This window comes from Budorcas taxicolor, chromosome 17 (genome assembly GCF_023091745.1).
Source record: "Budorcas taxicolor isolate Tak-1 chromosome 17, Takin1.1, whole genome shotgun sequence".
Taxonomy (NCBI): Eukaryota; Metazoa; Chordata; class Mammalia; order Artiodactyla; family Bovidae; genus Budorcas; species Budorcas taxicolor.
The window spans coordinates 55,740,503-55,763,978 of NC_068926.1; the positions used below are offsets into that span (position 1 = coordinate 55,740,503).

General features: G+C 42.5%; 1 protein-coding gene across 1 annotated transcript in view; it reads left to right on the forward strand.

The window, feature by feature from the left end:
* Positions 1-23,476, forward strand: part of CIT (citron rho-interacting serine/threonine kinase) — a 168,109-nt gene that overhangs the window by 123,263 nt on the left and 21,370 nt on the right. The window contains exons 23-29 of the mRNA XM_052654819.1: positions 4,327-4,380; positions 10,572-10,769; positions 11,529-11,722; positions 14,652-14,787; positions 17,134-17,238; positions 21,990-22,130; positions 22,552-22,659. Coding sequence (XP_052510779.1) covers positions 4,327-4,380; positions 10,572-10,769; positions 11,529-11,722; positions 14,652-14,787; positions 17,134-17,238; positions 21,990-22,130; positions 22,552-22,659 — 936 coding nt within the window. The remainder of the gene's footprint in view (positions 1-4,326; positions 4,381-10,571; positions 10,770-11,528; positions 11,723-14,651; positions 14,788-17,133; positions 17,239-21,989; positions 22,131-22,551; positions 22,660-23,476) is intronic.

Here is a 23,476-nt window from a genome sequence, read left to right on the forward strand (position 1 = left end):
ATAAATAGTAGTCTTGCCTTTTTAAGTTAATAAATCTTGTATCGTTGCTGGGCAAAAAGCTGAGTTTTGGGGAAAGCTATAGTCTTTTAAATTAGTTGATGCAAAAAATTATTTGAGAAGTTGATTCTAAGTGATAACTCTTGATTTAAAATGTGTAAGTCTGCAGTTGCTGGTTTTTGTTTTACCATGTTTCTAGTCCTCTTTTATTTTATGTAAATTTAAGACTCTGTCATCTTCTGCCTAAATTTCCTTTAACATTTCTTATGGTATAGGTTTACAGATGGCCAATTCCTTTAGCTTTGGGATGTCTGAAAAGGTCTTTATTTCACCTTCATTTTAAAATGTTTTTATTTATTTTATTTTTGGCTGCACCGGGTCTTCCTTGCTGCCTGTGGGCTTTCTCTAGTTGCAGCAAGCTGTGGGCTACTCTCTAGGTGCAGTGCACAGGCTTCTCACTGCAGTGGCTTCTTTTGTTGTGGAGCATGGGGTCTAGGGTGCATGGGCTTCAGTAATTGTGGTGCAAGAGCTTAACTGCCTCATGGCATGTGGGATCCTTCAGGACCAGAGGTCAAACCTGTGTCCCTTGCGTTGACAGGGAGATTCTTAACTACTGAACCACCAAGGAAACCCTCCCCTTCATTTTTGACATTTTTTGAAAGAAATTTTTGCTGGCTATAGAATTCTAGGTTGACAGGTTTTTGTTTTCCTTTCAGTAAAGATGTTGTTGCACTTTGTCTTCTAGCTTCCTTCCTGCCAAACCTCCCCAACCTCCCTGTGAGAAATCTGTGTTCTGTTAGTTTCTCGTTAAGTAACGTGCCTTTTTTTCTGGTTGGTTTCAAGCTTTTTCTCTTTATTACTGGTTTTAAGCAGTTTGATTATGATATGATTTATTCCTTTCATGTTTACTCCATTTATTTCATTCCTTTCATTTATTCATTTCATGAAAGCTTAATTCCTTTCATGTTTCCTGTGCCTAGGGATCATTTAGGCTTTTTCATCCGTGGATTTATTTTTTCATTGACTTCAGAAAATTTGTGGCCATTCTTTCTTCAGATATTTTTTTGGTCTCACCTCTGTACTCCTTCAGGGATTCTGAGTACATGTATATCAGGCTCCTTGGAGTTACCTCACAGCTTATTGATGCTGCATTAATTTTTTTAAAGTCTTTTTTTTTCCTTTATGTATTTTATTTTGGATAGTCTCCGTTGCTTTGTCTACAAAGTTCACTAATCTTTTTTTCTGCAGCATCTAGTCTAGTCTTTTGTTGTTGTTTAGTTGCTAAGTCATGTCTGACTGTTTTGCAACCCCATGGACTATAACCCACCAGGCTTCTCTGTCCATGGGATTTCCCAGGCAAGAATACTGGAGTGAGTTGCCATTTCCTTCTCTGAGGGATCTTCCCAATCCGGGGATTGAACCTATATCTCATGCATTGGCAGGCTGATTCTTTACCACTAAGCATGTGGGAATCTTAGTTTATGGCAAAATAGAGATACTTTAAAGTATATCACAGCTAAATTAGGTGATGAATATTTTGACTTACTTATAGACCTTTTTGTTTTAATTTGTTTTGATTTATAATGTGGTATTAGTTTCTGGTGTACAGCAAAGTGATTCATACTCTTTTCCTATATGGTTTATTACAAGATATTATAGTTCCCTGTGCTATACAGTAGGACCTTGTTTATTTTGCATATAGTGGTTTGTACTTACTAATCAAAAACTCCTAGTTTCCCCCCAACTAACCCCTTTGGTAATCCCTTTTTTATGCCTGTGAGTTGGTTTCTATTCTGTAAATAAGTCCATTTGTGCCATATTTTAGATTCCATGTATAAGTATTATATGATATTTGTCATTTTCTGTCTTCACCTAGTAAGATAATCTCTAGGTTCATCCATGGTGCTGCAAACAGCATTATTTCATTTTTTTTATGACTGGGTAATAGTCCATTGTATGTATGTACTACATCTTCTTTATTCCTTTGTTGATGGACATTTAGGTTGCTTCCATGTCTTGGTTTTTGTAAATAGTGCTGATATGAATTGGTATGCATGTATCTTTTTGAGTTAGAGTTTTCTCCAGATATGTGCCCAGGAATAGGATTGCTGGATCATATGGTAATTCTATTTTTAATTTTTAAAGGAACTTCCATACTGGTTTTCTATAGTGGCTGCACAAGTTTACATTCCCACCAGCAGTTTAGGAGGGTTCCCTTTTCTCCATATCCTCTCTAGCACTTATTATTTGTAGACTTTTGAGTGATGGCCTAGATTTTCTGATAGAGGCTAATATTTCCTTTAAAGAGGAGGACCACTTTTTCTTCTGCCTCAAACTGGATTCTTTGGGCTTTCATAGCTAAGCAAATGGTGCCATAATTTACCTTGTCTCCCAAATCAAAAGTCTGTTAGGGTACCCTTGGCCTCCTTGTCCATCAGCAGCTCTTATTACCTCTGCTTCCAAAAAAGATCTCACCTCCATCCATTTCTCTCCATCCTTTGCCACTATCCTGCTCCAAGCCACCATCCTCTCTTCCTTAAATGACAGCAATAACCTCCTCAGTGGTTGTTCCACTTTCTTCTACATTTGTCCTATTTTGATGTTTTTCTTACAGCATCCACAAAACAATAGGCCATGTCATCCCACATCTTAAAAACCTCTGTTGACCTTTAGTTAATTGCATTTTGAATGAAATCCAGACTGTTTTCTGGGCCTTCAGGGTTCTGGGCCTGCCTCTGTACTATAAACTTGGGCCACATTTTCCCTCTTTTGCTGTGACTTAGACAAGTGATTTTCAAAAGTCATTTGGCTACAACCCACAGAAGAATACATTATATGTTACAGTCTACTACAAGGGGACATAAATACTGTGTTTCATTAATTTTTAAGGTAGCTAATGAGGATGTATCTTATAGCCTATATATATATTGTCATAAGGACATAAACATATCATAGTTTCATTAGCAATATTTCTGTTTCTTAATGTTACATAAAGCTGTGGTGAATTTTACAATTGATAGCAACTTATACTTGATGAATTATGTTCATAATAATAAAACAAGTTTCCAACAACAGTACTTACCCTTACTGTCCAAGATGCATGCTGATGTTTTCTTATCTATCCTGTTTATTCCACTTCATTGGATAAAACAAAACAAAAAACCCCGTCTTGACATCCTTGCTCTCACGTTACAACTTGAAGTATAAAAAACTGTTGTAGCCACTCAGTCCTGTTTTATTCCCCATATGCACCCAACCCTTTCTTGCTTTAGGGTTTTTGCAGATGCTCTTCCCTCTGTTCTTTTATGTTCTTTGCATGGCTGACCCCTCGTCATCCTGCAGATTTCAGTTTAAAAGTCACCTCTTCAAAGAAACCCTCCTTGACTACCCCATCTAAGTAAGTTTCCCCCCTCACCCTTATTTTTTTTCCCTTAGGTCCCATTTGTTTCCTTCATAGCACTTGCCACTGTTTGCAATCATGTGCTTGTTTATTTTCTGTCTGCCCACGCCAGAATGAAGGTTAGGCCACATGAGCTGTGTCTTGTTACGGTGTCTGCCATGTTTTATGTACTCGAAAAATCCTTGTCAGATGAATGAATCCTACTGTTTTAGAGTACCTCGACCTTGGTGAAAGCCTGTATATTTACTTCAAGGTCTAAATAGGATTTCTGAATCTCCACAGCTTGGGATTTAATTTTTTTTTTAAAGTCCCTACTTTGTCCTGGCTAGTGTCCTGTATTTATCTATGTGTGTGTGTTCTTTCTTGGGAGAAGTCTTGGGGCAGGGGGCAGGCAGCCAGTTGGAGGGAAGAGGGAAAGGTTAAGAATGGGGAGTAAGACAAATAAAGGAGACTAAAACTTCCTCCTATGTTCTTTTCCTTTCTTCTGCTAGTCCCTAGTTTAAATCTGAATGTTATATGTATTTGTACAGGGTATGAGTGAAGTGAAGTGAAAGTCGCTCAGTCGTGTCTGACCCTTTGTAATCCCATGGACTATGCAGTCCATGGAATTCTCCAGGCCAGAATACTGGAGTGGGTAGCCTTTTCCTTCTCCAGGAGATCTCCCCAGTCCAGAGATCAAACCCAGGTCTTTACCAGCTGAGACACAAGGGAAGCCCATGTGTGGTCTAAATAGTGAATTGCTATCAATAGGCATTGTGTATTTCTGTAGCTTCTCATGTTGGGCTTGTCTTGACTAATTCTTTGGAAAAAAAGTTAGTGGGGCAGCTGCAACAGGGTTCTTGGCTTGTGATTTTCTTTATTTGACCCATAGCATGTAGAATTTGTATTCCACCCTATGAAAAATTTATAATCAACTTCTTACCTTTTAGGCACATAGAGATGAAATCCAGCGCAAATTTGATGCCCTTCGTAACAGCTGTACTGTGAGTATTAACCAAAGATGATGAAAATAACATGGAACTAAAACTGAGAAGGAAAGGGGGAACGTCTCTTTCTAAAATCGGTGGCTGATGTTTGATATAAACTTTCAGCTTGAAGCAGTTGATGTGGTCAAACTGGTGCAGAAGTTTCTAAGCCTCAGAAAACCTTAGTTTCTTGGGTTCCTGCCAGTTTTAAAAGTTTAAACCATCCTTTATGTTTGGAGAAGGCTTGTTGGAATGGTCACAATAATTCTCCCTGCAGAACCACTAATAGGGTCTCAGTAGCTGCAACAAAAGTCCCAAGGGAGCTCCCCCTCCTTCTCCAATCTACAAGTTTCTGTCTGAGGTGGGCCTGAGATGGCACGGGCAGTTAGATGTGTCAGGCTTCTCCAGCCTGCTGCCTCTTCAGAGAGGGAAGACCAACAAGTTCTTCTTCTGGAGAATCTAGAAATGTTAGCTTTCTAACAGGCAGAATCTGGCTTCCTAACATGCAAATGCAGAATTTAAGACTCTTTGGGAGATGTTATTTATATTGAGAGAAGTCAATTCCAGGAGCAGATAAGCATCATTCATAGGTTATGTAATAGGGTAAATGTCTATTTTTGATCAGAGTGAAGGACTGAAATAGGCCCCTTTCAGAAGGGAGGGATGGTGTCCTTTCTTCATGGTTCTGCCTCCTTTCTTTGGTCCTTTTCATCGCTTTGTCCCCTCCTTAGCACTCAGTGAGCTGGTCTCTATTTGTATTATTTGCACCTGTGAATTTCCAGAAACACCCTCCTACACCCTATATACATATTTTAGTTTCTGGTAATAAACTCCTTCTTTTCTCTTTACCTACTATAAATGAGACATTAAGTCTTGATGCTATATGCCCCCTGCATCCTGCCTCCCTTCATTTAGCTATAGATTGCACACAGTAAAGTGCATGAAGTGCAACTAATCTTAAGTGTACACCTCAATTGATTTGTATGTGAATAGACAACTTGTGTAACCACAACAAAGACCAAGATACAGAATATTTCAGCTCCCGGAAGGCTCCTGTTGTCCTCTTCCCATCAGTGTGCTTTGCCCAAAGGGTAACTACTAGTCTGATCTTTGATAGTATACATTAGTTTTACCCGTTCTTGAATTTCTTATGAATGGGACCATTAGAAGATACGGTCTTTGGGTTTAGCCTTTTTGTTACTTAAATTGTCTGTGAGGGTTCATCCATGTTGCACTGTCAAGATTTTGTTCTTTTTTATTATGGTGTCATGTTTCTAGTGTGTGTTTAGATCTGGAGTTTGTTTATCCGTTCTCCTGTTGATGGGTGTTGGGGTTGTTTTTGGTAGGAACAGAGCTATTAGGAAGCACTCTTGTACAGGTCCTTTGGTGCTTACAAGCCTTTGTTTCTGATGAACATGTATATATACCCAGGAGTGGAAGAGCTAGGTCATAGGACATGCCTCCGCTTAACTCTGGTTGGTGCCTGACAGGTATTTAGGTCTGTATTGCCTGATGCCAGTGGCCAGATGTGGAGTGAGCCTGCCTTAGGGATATCTGTTGATTTCCTCCATTCTCACCTCCCTTCCTTGAGAAATTGATACATTCTGTTCCTGTACTCTTTTGCTTTACTTCTAAAGTTTGTAAATTGTCTTGGTTTCTTCTTTTACATGAGAGTTATCTGCTTATATACATTCATGCTCATAAATGATCACTGAATAAGATATAGATGATTTTAGCATGTGATTTTTTTTTTTTTTTACATTACTGTTTTATCCCAAAATAATCTTGGATGCATTTTAAATGTATACATCCGTAATCTGTTCCATTCATCTGGAGTTTTCTTCTTTTTTAGTCTTTTAAAAAAAAATCGTTTATTTATTTACTTTAAAATAGCTTTATTGAGGGATAATTGGAGTACAGTAACCTAATGAAATTTCAAATGTGTGTATATCTTTAAAACTAGCAAAACAATCAAAATAACAACTGTAGTCATCACCCTCAAGAGTTTCCTGTGCACTTTTGTTATCCACCCTTCCCCACCCCATTTTTAAAATCAGAAATCTAGTTTTAATAGGATATGCCAATATATAGAATAAAATTGGTTACTTTCTTAACTTATGAAATTGGTTACTTTCTTAACTTACGTAACTTTTATACTCTCTTTATCCCTCAAATTTGCTTTTCCTGGAACAATGACTTCTAATCCTTCGTTTACTTACCCTTGGCTTTCTGAAGCCTTTGGGGATCTACCCTGGTGGGAGGGGGAACCCAAGAGAGTGATTTCCACCCACCTTTCATCTAGGCCAGCTGGGTGGCTTGGGGGTCCAAACTATGTGCTCTGGAGTCAGATAGACTAGTTGAGATTCTAAACTGGCCTCTCAGTAACCTGTGTGATGTTATACACTGAAGCCTCCATTTCTTTGTCCATAAAATGGGGGTGACATTATATATCCTCAATTCCAATGCACCATTGATTGTAGGATGTACAGTTCATTTAACTACTGTTCTTTGGGAACTGGGTGAGGGAAGAGAGACAGCTGTTTAGTTCCTATATACATTCAGATTTCCGGAACAGTAAAACCTAGGAAACACTGAGTCACAGAATCAGAAGCTTGATAATAATACCTACCTCATGGAGGTTCCTGCAAAAGTTAGATGATGCATCAGCATTTGTACAGGGCCTGGTCCATAGAATGTGCTAATCAGTGATAACTATTATTATTTGCTTATACTGGGTTTAGAACAGAATCTTGTTTAGAAAACAGCTCTGCTCCTAAAAAAAAAAAAAAAGGTTGAAAACCACCACTTTAGAACAATACTTGGCAGCACTAGTGTATCTCAGTTATCCTTCCGCAAGTTCAAAGGCTGCTTTGCAGACGCTTTAGAAGAGCACACAGATGCTCCTTTCTCGGCGGTGCTGTCCAAGACTATCTCTGCTGGGAAATGTCATCTTCATTATCAGTGGAAACTCCTATAATAGCTCGATCAATAGGAGCTCCCAGTTAGCAGCTTTTAAAAAGCTCGTGAGCAGTAAGATTTTTCAGGCTCAGGCCATTTCTATATTTTGAAGAGATTTAAAAAAAGAATTTGATTCAATCTGGCACCTAAAACCCTACCTAAGTCTGTTCTGGAGAGGAGTTGGTGGGCAAACATATGACATGGTTTTAATTATGAATCAATCTGTCAGCTATAAGATTAAAAATAAATAATATGCAAATAGCCGCCCTTAAGAAGGAATGAGGCATTAAAATAGGACGTCAGCCCTGTGTCTTTTCAGCCTGATGTTCATTGTCTGGCTGGTGTCTTCACCTCTGGTGTGTTCTTGGACGTTTACCAGGTAACATTCTCTCTGCTGCTCACCCAGCAGAGGTGTGAAAAGTAACCTATATATCGCAGAACCACAAGGTTTGCTTGAAAAGCAACAGATAACCCCAAATAGAGACCTTAAAACATTTTCTTTTTGGGTACTGAGAGTAGATACACTTTTTGTATTCCTGTTTTCTGTTGGAGTTTTACCCAGATCTCTTATCTGTACAAACAGCATATCAGAAAGCTCTGCTGGCCCCTACATTATGGAGCTATCTCCCTCATCTTTTTCTTGCCACTGAGATGGAGTCAGCTGTGTAGTTTCTCTTTGCTGCCTTGTGTCCTTGGGGTTGAAAGGTTAACAGTCTCCTGGTACAGGGCACAGATCATTTGCCCTTGGTGTAGAGAGAATATGCCCACAAAGTGGACCTAAGGATTCTCCTTTCCTATATAACCTGGTTCAGAATTGCAGATTGCCGATTATCCTTTTTTTTTTTTTCCAAATCATAGCGATCATTAATTTACTGCCTATGTCTCAGATGAGTTCAATATCTCTGTGTGGGAGTACATCTAACCCTTAATACCACCAGCAGCTAAGTGGGCAACTCCAGCAGTTAAGTGTGTTATGGTCCAGGCAGAAAGAATGAACAACGTCTGGATCAGTTAATGCACTCTAACGAGTTCTTGAATGCTTCCTGCGAACACATGATACTCCTTTTGTCAAATAGGCAGTACAGATAATGACAAAATACAAAGCCAGCACCACAAACTGTAACTAGAAATCAGAAACAGGAGACCCTTTGAAAACAGGATGATGACAAGGAAATAGAAGGCCCCTTCCTACTCAGTGGGTTCATTTCACTTGAAGTGAGAGTAATAATCTTGGCAACTCCCTGACTTTTTATGAGTGTCTTTTTCTTTAGCACTTTATAATCTAATTTGGGGAGAAGAGGTGGCAGAAATGGGCATATAATAAATGGCTTTTTTAAAAAAATGAGTCAAAGAAAGCGACTAGGTGCCTAAAGGTTTAAATATATCTTTGAATGGCAGATTATTTTGGCAGTGTAGGTATTCTTATATGGGTAGATTTTCTTAAGTCTGTCTGCTCTCCCTGGGCCACCATTGATGCCTCACTAACACCTCGGTCACTCACTTTTGTCTCTTGTATTTCACATGATACGTTAAGGGAGAATATCATATAATAAAAACCCAAAATGTTAAAACCAGAGCAACAGAGAAGGTTGTCTATATAGCATTTACCTCCGCATCATAGGTGGAGAAACCAGCACAGCCAAGCTCAAGATGGCTTATCTGGGACTTCTAGGCAGTTTGCCTCATCAGTCTTGTTGTTTTCCCTCTGGGGCAGAGGTAAAAGGAAGCACAGTGAAGACATTTGGAGTCTAGGAGAAAAACCATCTTAAGGAATGGCTTTACTATGTATAGGAAGGAGACCTGTTGAACTATTAGGCACCATTTATTCATTGTTTCTGCTTTAGGGAGATTTAACCATATTACTCAGGGTGGTACAAGCATTCTTGTGAAGCACAAATGCCTGCTTGGAGTGACAGACTTGAAGTTTTTTCCCGTTTTTTTCTCATCCTGATAAAGAAGGAGGTTTATCCAAGAACTGGACCGTTTAACCTTTATTCCCCTTCTTGTAGCTGATAGCGTTACTCAAACTGGTACAGTAGGAATTAACAAGGCTTTTGATATTAAAGTACAAATTACTAGACCGCTTATTGCATTAAAAGCCCATCAGCTCAGTGAACAAAATGAAAAGCTGTGTTTTCTGAACCACACTGAACAATTCTATCTAATTGACATCCTTTAATTCTATGTGCCTGGGAAGATTTTTTTTTTTTAATTGATAATCAAAGAGGGTTAAGACAGGGAGTTAGTCAGGTAGTCACAAAAACAGTGGCAACGTTTCAGAAACTAAATCTGCTTTAGGTTTGAAAATGAGAAACAATTAAACCATAGGCCCAGAGGCATTTCCTTTTAATTTACTCCTTTCTGTTATATAAAATTTAATTTACTGCCTGTGTGCCTCATTCCAACTATTATTAGAAAATTGCCCTTAAATTTCGAAAGTATTATATGTAAAAGCTCTTTGCAAGCGCTGGTACTAAACTTCAGCAAAGAGAATAGGAAAGCTAAATGTGCTGAAATTGAAGTCATTCCACCATTGAGCAGGGAAATAATTTAGCAAAATCAGATTAAATCTCTTTCAGTAAAATGACAATTTCATATGCGTGCTTTCCCATTTTCTGATAGCCAGCTGTATAAGAAGAAACTATTTAAAGTTATGCCATCCATACGGTATTATATTTTCAGGATTATTCTGAACGTCCCTTAAGTTTTCCTTTTTTTCTTTTGTTGCTTGAAATTAAATTTATTACCTGAGATATTATTGAAATAACTCTAAGTGTCCTTCACTCAGTCTTCCTTGATAAGAGCTTTATTTTGGTTTCTAAGACCATCTCCCATGATAATGTTCTGTCGATGGTGTCCTGGGCATTTCAGGTTAATTAGCTGATGGTGATACTCGCCCCTCTGCTATTCCTCTTTCCTCAGTTTGCAGCCTCCGCATTCTGTTATGAACTTGATCGCATTTAAAGCTGCCCCTTCCATATGGCAGTCGCTTTTGATTGATTTGCTCTTGCCATGTTTTCCTGATGAGTCCTGAGTCAGAAGGAATCTGAGACATTTCTTGTTCTCCCACAGCGTATGTGGGTTTGGGCACTAAGGAGGCGGGTATGGCAGCTGGAGGCTGGCTCTTGGGGGCTGGATGGGCAAACGTTGGTCATCGTTACCACATAGGTTTGAGTATATATGGCTTTAGAAGCAATTTCTCATTTCCAACCAACTTGCTCCATGTGTAACCGGATTTTTTCCTCTTTTAGGTGATCACAGACTTGGAGGAGCAGCTAAACCAGCTGACAGAGGACAATGCTGAGCTCAATAACCAAAACTTTTACTTGTCTAAACAACTTGATGAGGCCTCTGGTGCCAACGACGAGATTGTGCAGCTACGAAGTGAAGTAGACCATCTCCGCCGCGAGATCACCGAGAGGGAGATGCAGCTCACTAGCCAGAAGCAAGTAAGGACCACGAGTAGTGTCAGAGGCCTTGGGAAACCTGGAGCCCCTTTAGATTCTGGAGCGAGTGCCAGTTACATCGCTCCCAAGTGTTCTCAGACTGAGCCTGTCAGTAAAAGTAATCATGTCAGCACTTTGCAGGTTTGCGAGTTTTACAAACAGCTTTTAGAAGTGTGTAGTTTGCCTTTTTTGTTTGTTTCATTTTTTGGGCCACCCCACATGGTTTGCAAGATCTTAGTTCCCTGACCAGGGATTAAACTTGTGCCCCCTGCAGTGGAATCGCAGTCTTAACCACTGGACCATCAGGGAAGTTCCATGTATAGTCGTTCTTAATTTTGGTTTAAAACCATTAAAAATAGAATAGAATGCTTTTGTGAGTCACTTTTTTAATTTTTAAAAACCTTTCTTTGGCCAAGTTGTGAGGCTTGTGGAATCTTTGTTCCTCACCCAGGGATTGAACCTGGGCTTTCGGCAGGGAGACCTGGGAGTCCTAACCACTGGACTGCCAGGGAATTCCCAAGCTACTTTATTGTTAAGCGTGGTCTCTTTTCCCTGGCCCTCCTCTGAGTTCTTTCTATAAGATCTCAGTAGAAATGGCCCTTCATCTGTTCTTGTCTAACCCCCTTGGTCTGAAAGAGAAAAAGACAGTATCTTTCAGACTGTAGTTAGAAGCTCATGCTTTTCCGAACCTGATCTGACAAAAGTGCCACCCGGGAAATCCTCATTTGCTATGAGGCACAACTCAGTGGTGCTGATTTGCAGACGATGGAGGCGCTGAAGACCACGTGCACAATGCTGGAGGAGCAGGTCATGGACCTGGAGGCCCTGAACGACGAGCTTCTGGAGAAAGAGCGGCAGTGGGAGGCCTGGAGGAGCGTCCTTGGTGACGAGAAGTCCCAGTTTGAGTGTCGGGTTCGAGAGTTGCAGAGGATGCTGGACACCGAGAAGCAGAGCAGGTGGGACTTCATGAAGTAGAGAGCCAGTGGCAGGTGGCAGCAACAGGATCACCCCGAGAGCTCCCGGCAAGTGCCCCCACTTGACCAGGAACGAGCAGGTGCTGGTATGTAAGACTGAAGTGTTAAAGCTGGGAGACTCAGGGCAACCAGGATCAGTCAGTCATCCTCGAGGTAAATACGGACGGTGCCAGTAGCAGGAGATGATGACCAGTCAGCCAGTACAGGGCCCCAGGAGTCAGCAGAGCAAAGTGTCTCAGTGCTTCCTTTGTAGAAACTCTTTCCTTGGATTTTTTGTCATTGTCACTGTGTAGCGAGACTGTCACTCCTTTTTTTTTAAAAAAAAAAATTTATTTGGCTGCACTGGGTCTTGATTGTGGCATGTGGGATCTATTAGTAGTTCCCTGACCAGGCACTGAACCTGGACCCCCTGCATTGGGAGCACAGAGTCTTAGCCCCTGGACCTCCAGGGAAGTCACAAGACTATCAGTTTTGATCCTGGTCATGTGTGATGCAGGTCAACCCTCTACACCAGCTTTGGCACTATTGACAGTTGGGGCCAGACAGTCCTTCGTGATGGGGGCCTGACGTGTACATGGTAAGGTGCTGAGCAGCTTCCCTGGATCTGCCCCACTAAATCTCAATAGCTGCTCCCTCTTCAAGTTATGACCACCAGAAACATCTCCAGACATTGACCGGTGTCCCCTGGAGGGGGGCAGCTGCCCCCAGTTGAGAACAACTGCTCTACAAGTATAGTTTACAATTTTTTATTTTTTCTTCCTTTCTTGGTAGGCAGTAGTGATCCTGAGTTTGGGTGGTATCTTTCCTCTACTTCCCCAGTTCTCCCAGTGTAGGATTCCCTCCTGCCAGGGTTGCAGGTGTGCAGGTTGTGCACTGCGTGCTGCTGGGAATAGACGTGAAGATCTACCATGACATTTTACCAGCTCATGGTGGGAAAGTGTTCGTTCTAACAAAACCAGTATATTATGACAGTTTACCAATGGGTAGACGCGCATGGTCTTAAAGAACACACGCCTTTCCTAGTTTGCAGAGAGGTACCCTATGGGCTGGTATCCACCTTGTGCTTCATGTCTGCCCAACAGAATTCTATTCATCATGCATAACCTCACTAATATCACCTTTCCCTGAAACTTACTGTCTCGTAATACTCTGAACTCCCTGAGCAAGGTAACTATTCGTGGAAGTATTTATCATTTATCTGGACTCTGTCGGACTCATTTCAGTATTTCCCACATTTGGTGGACCATAGTAGACTCACGGCTATCTTGGATGTATAATTAGTGCTAAATCAACTACACTAAGAAAGACTGGAAGCAAAGGGAACCCATAAGCTTCAAGAGAAACTGGTAGAAATATTCTCCTGTTGGACATCTTCCCTTTCAGGGTATTTGCTAATGTGAGAGGGCTGCTGGTTTAACACTTCCTGTTACTGTTTCCCCCTGAACTCTTGAGCTCCTGCGTCCTCACCATATGTTCTGGCTGTTCTGACACACACCCCTTCCTCCTACTCGGAAGTCCAGCTCCTAGCCCAGCTGCTTCTAAGAGTCCTTTGCAGACAGTTTCGGGGGCAGAGTCTGACCATAGCATCAAGAATGCACAACCATGTATGAAAATGTTCTCTGGTGGCGCTAGTGGTAAAGAACCCACTTGCCAATGTAGGTGACATGAGAGACTTGGGTTCCATTCCTGGCTGGGGAAGATCCCATGGAGGAGGGCATGGCGGCTCACTCCAGTATTCTTGCCTGGAGAATCCCATGGACAGAGGAGCCTGGTGGGCTACACTCCATAAGGTCTCAAAGAGTCAGACAGGACTTAGCACACACATAGGGAGATCTTTCATATATTTCTTTCAGGAGCAATTGTGAAAGATCTTGGCTCTCTTCCCTGCCCCCCCTCCCCATTTTTTTTTCCTTCCTCTATTTTGGTGTTATGTGGGATCTGAGATGAGTAAAATATAATTCTTATTTTTAAAAAAATATTTATATATTTGGCTGTGCCTGTTGTTAGTTTTGCATGTGGGATCTAGTTCCCTGATCAGGGATTGAACTTGGGCCCCTGCATTGGGAGTGAGAAGTCTTAGCCACTGGACCACCAGGGAAGTCCCTAAAATATAATTCTTAATTCTTGTCTTCTAGCGGCTGAGTCTAACGCAGGAGATAAAACTATGCGTTGAGCTATTTATCACCTAAAATAGAGAGTGGGTTGTGCCAGGCCAGTAGTACATTTATGCTTTGGGTCCAGAACAAGAAGAGGTTTCTTCTGAGAGGAAGCCTGGGAAGGGCTTTGTGAAGAACATGGCCTTCTAGTTTACCCTTGGAGTCTGAGTAAGACTTGGGTTTGTTGGGTCGAGAGGAGAGCTGCCAGTGAAGGAGCCTGTGTAAGTCCAGTTGCTGGAGCAGGAGAACAGAAAACCTGAGTTGGGGAGGGGAAGTGAGGTTTCAAGTGTGCTTCCAGGTTTTGTCTTCTGTCGCCCTATTTACAGGTACACCCAGCAGATTCAAGCAGAACACTTCAGCCCTGGCTTTGAGGAGAGGCAGTGTTTGCTCGAATGGGGCCCCACATGGTCCTCGGCACTGTGCTCCTTCAGTGGGACCTCATTCCTTCCTGCTTCTGCAGGAGGGTGTAACAGTCTTGCCATTTTCAGCCCAGTTGCATTTGGAAAAATGCCTCGTCCCCTTCAGCCCTTCCAAGTGCATTTATATTCACAGGAACCTTACCTGCTAAGAGTATTTTTACCCAGGGCCTAAAGTGGGTCGCATCCTCGCTCCACGTAATTCGGAACAAGGGATCAGGCTGGGCTCTCCCCAGCCCGCAGCGTGTTTGGTTGCCTATCTGTGACCAAGCTGGGCCAGCTTCCTTCCTGCAGGGTGGCAGTGATGGGGTTTCTGAATGTGCCTGTGTCTCCCCGCAGGGCAAGGGCTGACCAGCGGATCACTGAGTCGCGCCAGGTGGTCGAGCTGGCAGTAAAGGAGCACAAGGCCGAGATCCTGGCCTTGCAGCAGGCTCTCAAGGAGCAGAAGCTGAAGGCCGAGAGCCTCTCTGACAAGGTCAGCCCCTGTCCCTCCTGCCTTCTAGATACGCATGTACACTTCCTTCTTTTAGCAGGTATTCACATGCGCTCAATCCATGGTCAGCGTGTTTCATAAACCAAGTCTCACTGTTGTGCTTCCCCAAGGGACACCCTTGGTTGGCAGTAGTGGGGGTGGGGGTTACTTGGGGTATCAGAGTCGGTCAGTGACTTCCTAACATCTGCCCATCAGGGCCCCTGAGGTCCAGATTTTGACCTGAGTGCACAGCACTTTTCTTTTCTGGCATTTGATTTCTGAAAGCCTTCATGGATCTAATGTTGAGCATCCTCGGGAAGTGCGGGGTGGCTAGGGCTCCTGTTCATTCCATTGCTGCAATGGCAGGAAGCCTCAGTGTCTCTGGGTTCTAAGTCCAAGGACGCAGCACGATCTGAGGACAGTGCAGGTCCTCATATTCCACTTTGGAAATACATACGTCCTGTCCATGAAGCACTCTATATTTACAAAGTGACATACTGGTGTTTGAAAAATTTTAACAGTCTTAAAAGAGATTTAGAATAGGTGCTTCTGTGCTATAGATAAGAAGAGTGAAGTTCAAACAAATTTCATATACACACACAGACTGTTTCATATATACACATACACACTGTTTTGTGTGCGTGTGCGCCCACATACAAACACACACACACAATCTGACCTCTGAATTTTGGGTAACTGTAGTTTCCTGATTATAGAAGTGATTATTTGGGGTTATTGTGGAAGATATAGAAACCACAGAAAAGTAAAGAAAATGTAACTGGTAATCTGTTGCCACTGTTATGCTGGTGAATTTATATTCATTTATTTATATTGATAAATGTATGTTCTTATTATATAAACAGGATTACATCGTTTTTTAAAGAAACATCACATAAATAGGGGCTTTTCCTGAATTAGTAAATATTTTTTGAACATGTAGTTCTAGAAACATCAATTACACAGAGACACCTATTTTAATCATTCTGCTTGTGTTAGAAATTTGAACTTCTTCCAGTTTTTTGTTTTTTTTTGCTGTCATAAATAACATTGTGATGAGTGTAAATCTTTATGGGCATCCATGGTTATTTCCTTATTGGAATTTCATAGAAGTGACCAGATTCAAGCTAGAGCTTGCTACTCCGGAATATTCCTGAGTTCCTTGGTATTGGCTTAGTAATTTTTTTAAATAGATACTCCATGAGGAAAGTAAATATGTTATTTAACCATGAAAAAAGTAAATGTATTATTTAGAGATAAATGAGCTTTTCGGTGTTTAGCTTGAAGGACATTTTTTTCTACCTGACTGTCCTAAAGTATTCTACAGCCAAGTCCTACCCATCCTTTAAGACTCCAGACTTTCTGACCCCATCTTCTCCCAGTGACAGGCCATTCAGGATGAATTTCTCTCCTCCATACCTCTTGTCAAAATCATCACTTGACAGAGTAGTCACTATTTGCGTACATGTCTACTTAAGGGCCACCCTCTGCCTTTGTGACTTGATACAAGATCTTTGAGAGAGCTTGTCTGCCCTTTGATCCCAGAGTTCTGATATTATCCCATGCAAGTAAGCAAGCATTTGGAATATGATGATTTAATTCAGCCAAAGCATGTCAGATAAATAAATTTTGGAGAAGTCATCTTCCTAGAACTTGTCACAGGTAGCTACACGTATGACCCATCCCTTAGAAATAATAGCTTCTCCTAACAGAATAACCTACAAAAGGCTTATCTTTGACATAGACATTTGTGGTATGCTTTTAAAAACCTGGGTTTCTCTGGTGGCTCAGACAGTAAAGAGTCCGCCTGCGATGCAGGAGACCTGGGTTCAATCCCTGGGTCAGGAAGATTCCCTAGAGAAGGGAATGGCTACCCACTCCAGTATTCTTGCCTAGAGAATTCCATGGAGCTAGAGGAGCCTGGTGGGCCGCAGTCCCTGGGGTCGCAAAGAATCAGACACAACTAACACATACAGTGTAAAACACTTACATACACGACTCTTTAGACTTCCATGGTGGCTCAGATGGTAAAAGCGTCTGTCTACAATGCAGGAGACCTGGTTTCGATTCCTGGGTTGGGAAGATCCCTGGAGAAGGAAATGGCAACCCACTCCAGTGTTCTTGCCTGGAAAATTCCATGGACAGAGGAGTCTGGTAGGCTACAGTCCATGGGGTTACAAAGAGTCGGACACGACTGAGCGACTTCACTTCACTTTTAAAAACCAGTGTTTATGTTCTGACCCTTAGAACTTGATTTTTCTTTGGCTGTGAAGGTTTGTGGATATTGGCAAAAGTCGTTAGCATATAATGTTCCTAAATATGGTGTCACGGCCAATTTTTCCAAATATCCAGCTCAATGATCTGGAGAAGAAGCATGCCATGCTTGAAATGAACGCCCGAAGTTTACAACAGAAGCTGGAGACGGAACGAGAGCTCAAACAAAGGCTTCTGGAAGAGGTGGGTGTAAGATGCCTGGTAAATAGTCGGGCATACTCTCAGAAGTAAACACTTGTCCTCAGGTGGGCAGGTCCAAATTAAGAAATTAAGATTTCAAGGTTGAAATTCTCAAGGAAGAGTAAGATGGTCACTGGGTACTTTCTGGAAGGTGTTTAACACGTTAAAAGAACATGTCAAGAAGCCCTGGGGGCCTCTTTGTCATTGTGCCCTCCCAAATAGTGCTTAATGGAGTGTCAAGCACATAGTGAGTATATGCTAACTGGAAGTTTATTAAATATGAGGGCAAATAGATATTGAGTTAAATTGTTCTTTAGAGTTAATATCCAGAGTATATTAAGTTTGCAGCCTGATGAGCTTCATGCACGGGACAGAGACCTGATCAGGTAATGCTGAATGCCAAATCTCATGAAAACTTTTGAACATCCAATTAATTCAATGCAAAAGAAATGACACCCTGCTTTTGAGACACAAAACAAAAAGTTCAACTCGATCTCCTAAACCAGTCCAATCCTTATGTTATTTCCTGTACCTTTGAATAGAATTCTGAAAATCTCTGTTTAAATTGAGGACGACAACTCCAACCAGAGCCTTGGTTTGGCTGAATCACTGATAATTTGTCTTCATTCCTTAGAATTCACCTGTCAGGACAAATGCAGTTTATAAAGGTATTTCACGAGAAGTTAAGACTCAAGAGTGTTCTGTTTAAGCCACAATGAGCCTGACAGTTGAATCAACCAGTTTATCTGTTTTGGTAAATGGAGGTTTTACTGTGTGCTTCCTGTAGTCCCTGAGAGGCTCTGCTGGTAGAAGTATTGTAACTATGCTATTAAGTTTGAAAAATGTGGTGCACATTTTGCAGGGGAGTATAAAATGTTTTCTAGAAAAGCTTTCAAAAATATAGTTGGGAACGTTCTGGAGATGGATCCATGATGATATACAGCCACATGACTCTACTTAATGCCACCAAACTGTAGGATTAAAAATGGTTAAAGTGGGGACTTCCTGGCAGTCCAGTGGTTAAGATTCCATGCTCCCAGTGCAGAGAGTATGGGTTCGATCCCTGGTTAGGGAACTAAGATCCTGCATGCTGTATGGTGTGGCCAAAAAGAACGCAAATGATCAACATGGTAAATTTTATGTATATTTTACCACAACAAAAAAGTCTTTAAATAAAATCAGTATTACACACGGGTGGAAAGTTCACCAAAGGTGACTCTCAGAATATTACAACAGAAATTTTTAAATCTCCCTGTCAAATAGAGAATGACAAAAGATAGAGAATGATCAAAGAATGGTCTTTTATCTGGAATGACTAGGCAAGTGTCCCCACTAGGCAGTGTCCCCACTTTGGACACACGTTGGAAATAGGAAGCACAGAAATAATCGGTGATCTCGCCTGTCCTCTTTTCCTTCCGAGGAAAGAGCGTTGGCCCCAACAACTCTGCTTTGGTCCAAGGTTACGTGGTGAGTCAGTGGCAAGACTAGAAATAGAAGGCTGGCATCCTGATTCAGTCCCCTGTTCTCACTTCTAAAACTACTGGGGAACATTTCCAGTTCCCCTGTCTGCACCTCACAGAGGGTTTTTTGAAGACAGACATCTGGCTGCACTGGATTGGAGGCAGATCTCGTTGAGAGCTGAGAGCACTGGAAACACAGTGATCTTTACCATCAGGGGTGCAGCTGGCATCCTGGCTTGGGGTGGGCCCTGTGTCAGCAGGTGGTCGGGGGCTCAGCTTGCCTGTCTTGTCCATCCGGTACAGATTCTTGTAAATGGAGCCAGAGTCAGAGTCTCACAGTTGGAGAGAATTTTTGTGTGTCATTTAGCACAACTTCCTAGCACTTGCCCCACCGTTTCTTTTACCCTTTCCCTGGCAGACTTCACTAACAGAGCTTTCTCTCAAATCTTTTCTCTCGGGCCCACAGTGGCCTCCGAAACTTCTCTGACACTGCTGTTTACAGGCATGACTAGTCCCGACTTGGAAGTAATACCAGAGCTCCGAAGTCCATTTGCTAATCCTGTCAAATAATCCCCCTTCCAAGGTAGAGAATCCCTTCCCCAACCTCCCTCACAGGTGGGCTTGGGGCACCTGGGACTCAAGACTTAAAGTGACTCAAGACTGCCCAACTCATTTTTCTGGCAACTCTAACTCTTGGAAAGTTCTTTTTGGTTTTGAACTAAAGCCTGTAACTTCCAACCATTGGTTCTATTACAGCAAAACATTTGAAAACAGGGAGTAGTCTTATATTTCCAACCAAAGTAGGAAGTTAATATTGATTAATGATCATATTACTTGATTAGTAATAAAAATAACTTGTTTTTCTTTTTTCTTTTATTATTTTAAAAAATAACTCATGTTTAATTTGGCACATACCACATGCCAGGTGCCTGAGTACTTTGCATGAATTAGCTCATACACTCTGTGTGATACTTCTGTGAGAGAGCTACTTTTTATTTTATTATCCCTGTGACAGTGGATTCGCTGTCTCTTCAGCTCTCCTGACTCCATGTCACCTTTTCTTTTTTAACTGAAACATTTCAAGTCCCACCAGGATTGAGATGTTCTTTTCTGGTAGTTTTATCTTTCCGAACAGTTTATAGAAGTCCTTGGGGTTTGAACAACACGGAGTAGTGGGCTGGCCCCACCACTGTCCTGGGCTCTTTGGGTGGCTTATCACACCACTGACACCCATTGATCTGTTAGATCACCACCAGCCCTTCTACATGTTTTTGTTTTGTTTTGTTTTGTTTTAAATACCTCTGTTTATTTGAAGGTTTTTTTTAAAATACCATTCTGTTAAGCCTTCTCTTGTTGGTTTTGGCCCCTCCTCCCAGTTCCCAGGGGTCTTTCCCACTCTAGTTCTGTGTCTAGTTCCTCTGCGTCCTCCCAGTTTCCTGTCACCGTCATAAAATCGGCGGACAGATCTAATCACGTGGCTGGAGCCCTCCTTTCAGTCTAACACCGGGCAGGAATAGCCTCCATTTACTGCTCTCTGGGAAGCAGGTAAATGGTTTTGGAAAACATTTCATTGAGCACCAATGTCACTCTTACTTGTTTTCTATTGTAGTAAATAAGCAGCCAGTTTCTTGGAAAGCTAATGGACAGTTGATATGTTGATTCTAGAGAAATATTTTGGGCCTGGTTGTCACCAAACAGATTCTTGTCCCTAGTGCTTGTTTCTCTGCTTCCTGCCTAGTAATTAGTGTTGTCCTAAAATAGTGGAAGGAAACTAAAGAGGGTAATTTGCAGAAGTAATCATTTGTGCTACAGGGGACGGATAGCTCCCTGGAAGAGATTATCCTAGCTGTTTTCTCTCTTTTCTTTTGTATTTTAGGGTGTTCTGTGGTTTGACTCAGAAATTCTAGGTCATGCACCCAGGGCAGGTGATTCTGAGTTAGTATCAGTACCTCTTGCTTTACAGAGGCTGGATGGAGAGGGGCTGGTGGAGTAGGTTGGGGTAGGAAGGGCAGATGGAAAAGTGAGGGGGCACACCTGGACTGCATTGAGAGAAGAAAGAAGGATGAAGGAGGCAGCGCTGAAATTCATCGAGCATCTGCTGGATGCTGGGCACTGGGCTTGGTGTGTCACCCAGAGAAGGGGGTTATTACCCCCACTTGCAGATGAAGAGACTGAGGGTCTGAGAGGCAGTGAGCTGCCCCTGGTCATAGGACTGATAAGAGTTAAGTCAGGGGACTTCCCTGTTGGTGTAGTGGCTAAGACTCCGTGTTCCCGCTACCGGGCTTGAGTTTGATCCCTGGTCAGAGAACTAGATCCTACTTGCCACAACTAAGACCTGGCATAGCCAAATAAATTTTTTTTTTTTAAGTCAGGATTGGAACCAGGGTCTGGAATGTTCTAAAGCCCAGGTTTTTTTCCGTGGCACCATGATGCCTCAGAATCAGCTGCCTCTCAAGAGGAAGGGCATTGAGGAGCAGGAATGGAAACGCAAACATCAGTGGAGGGAAGAGAAATATGGTGGCGAGGTTTCTCCGAGCTGAGGGCGTCTATAGCTCTCAGCCTGCTGGGGCAGAGAGCACTGAGGTTTGCCCTCACCTGTTGGGAAAGCCCCGTGGTGATGGTGACCAGCTGTTTACCGCCTTCTGTCCTTGCGTCTGCAGATGGTCTAGGCCCCTGGGGAAGGGAGTGTTTGGGCCACTGCTAGTATGGTTAGCCTGGATGCCAGGGGTTGGGTGAAACCAAGCAGTATCCTGTCAGGATAGCTGTTCTCTTCTGCTTTTTAGAAACAGAGCATTTTAGGTAAGAGAGCCATAAAGCCAGTATCTTTACCGCCTGCCCTATTTTCTGGTTGACTTCCATTGTAGAAAAAAAGGAGAGAGAGTTCTCACACAAAACTATTTGCAATATACTAAACAGAATTTTGTTTTCCATGGGTTTTACTGACACGTGTACTGGCCCTGGGATCGCCTGCCTTCCCCTCGTGGTAGCAGCACCGCCTCCCACCATGGCTGTTGGTGTGCTTGTTGGTCTCTTGCACTGACGCGGTGCCCTTTGAGTTAAAGGTGCTACGACTCCCATTTGTGTGCGCCACACGGAGAATCACAAAGTGAGTTCTCTCAGCAGTGGTTGAGATAACTGCTCATGCATCGTTGTGGAATTTCAGACAACTGATCATCCTGGAACGAGCTGAAATTTTGGTGCCACATCTGAAATGAGTCTGAGTGGGGACAGTGAGGGAGCGTGTTGCATTGCGTGTGGTCTGAAGGTTCTCTCTCCGGCCTCTCCCCCCACCAGCAAGCCAAGTTACAGCAGCAGATGGACCTGCAGAAGAATCATATTTTCCGTCTGACTCAAGGGCTGCAAGAAGCTCTGGATCGGGCTGATCTGCTGAAGACAGAAAGGAGTGACCTGGAATATCAGCTGGAAAACATTCAGGTGAGAATCAGCACCAGGAGCTTACTGAAAAACTGTCTACAGAGGCCAAGTGTGATGGCTCACCGCCACCTGGTAAGATGAGCAGTCTCTTCATGTTGTGTATTCTCGTATTTTATTACGAAAACTTTTCAAATGTTAAGAGAAGCTGGGAAATTTCTATCATGACCACCCTCTAGATTCTTCTACTCACCATTTGCTATTTTTGCTTTTTCACGTATCTTTGTACTTGAGTCTTTCTTTGTTGGGTGGGGGACAGTGGGCAGTAAGATCAGGACTAAGTAAATAACAGTTGGCTCAGTGTGGCTTTTGTTGAATTTTTCATTTGTTAGTGTTGTAATGACTTTATTTCTTGTTAAAGTATCGAATTTAAAAGTCTGCTTCTTTCGGCATCTGAGGTGCTTTTTGTTTTCATGAATCTTAGGTTCTCTATTCTCATGAGAAGGTGAAGATGGAAGGCACTATTTCCCAGCAAACCAAACTCATCGATTTTCTGCAAGCCAAAATGGACCAGCCCGCCAAAAAGAAAAAGGTGGGTCAGAGGGTGTGAAAAGCAGGCAGTGGGCAGTTTCGTTCAATCATGATGATTCCGTGAAGGTCACTGGGGTAGATAATCCTAGGAACGTTGGAGAAGACAAAATGCACAATTTCTTTGTTTTGGGTTGAAAAAAGAGGCTTTGAGATCATCAGAATGGCTCTGAAGAGAGGCTGTCACTCTGGAATCTGTGACACACTGTACTGTGTTCATGGCCTTTAAAATTGTGCTGCCTTCCTCTGTGAAGGAATGAGATTTTTTTCCCAAGCAGCTGGGGAGGAGGAGGCAGCAGAGAGGAAGGCTGAGTGTTCAGGTTGGCATCCCAGATTCCAAAGGGGGTTCTCTGCTCATGTGTAAGGGACTCTAGAGAGATTAGAGGTCACTTGTGTGCCATTCTAGGATTTTCCAGGTGGTGCTAGTGGTAAAGAACCTGCCTGCCAATGCGGATAGATGTAAGAGAAGCAGGTTTGATCCCTGGATTGGGAAGATGCCCTGGAGAAGGGCACAGCAACCCATTCCAGGATTCTTGCCTGGAGAATCCCACGGACAGAGGAGCCTGGCGGGCTGTAGTCCACAGGGTCACACAGAGTCGGACACGACTGAAGAGGCTGAGCACGCACACACATGGGATTCTAGACAGAGAGGGGTTCTTAGGTCACAGGGATGGGATTCCAAAGGTATTAATAGGTCATCTGTATGGGGCCTGAGAAGGAATCTCAGGTCATGCACAAGGGACTCCAGAAAAACTAGACATCATCTGCTCAGTCCCTCTGATCGGGTCAGTGGAAGACTGGGGCCCAGAGTGCTGCTGTGA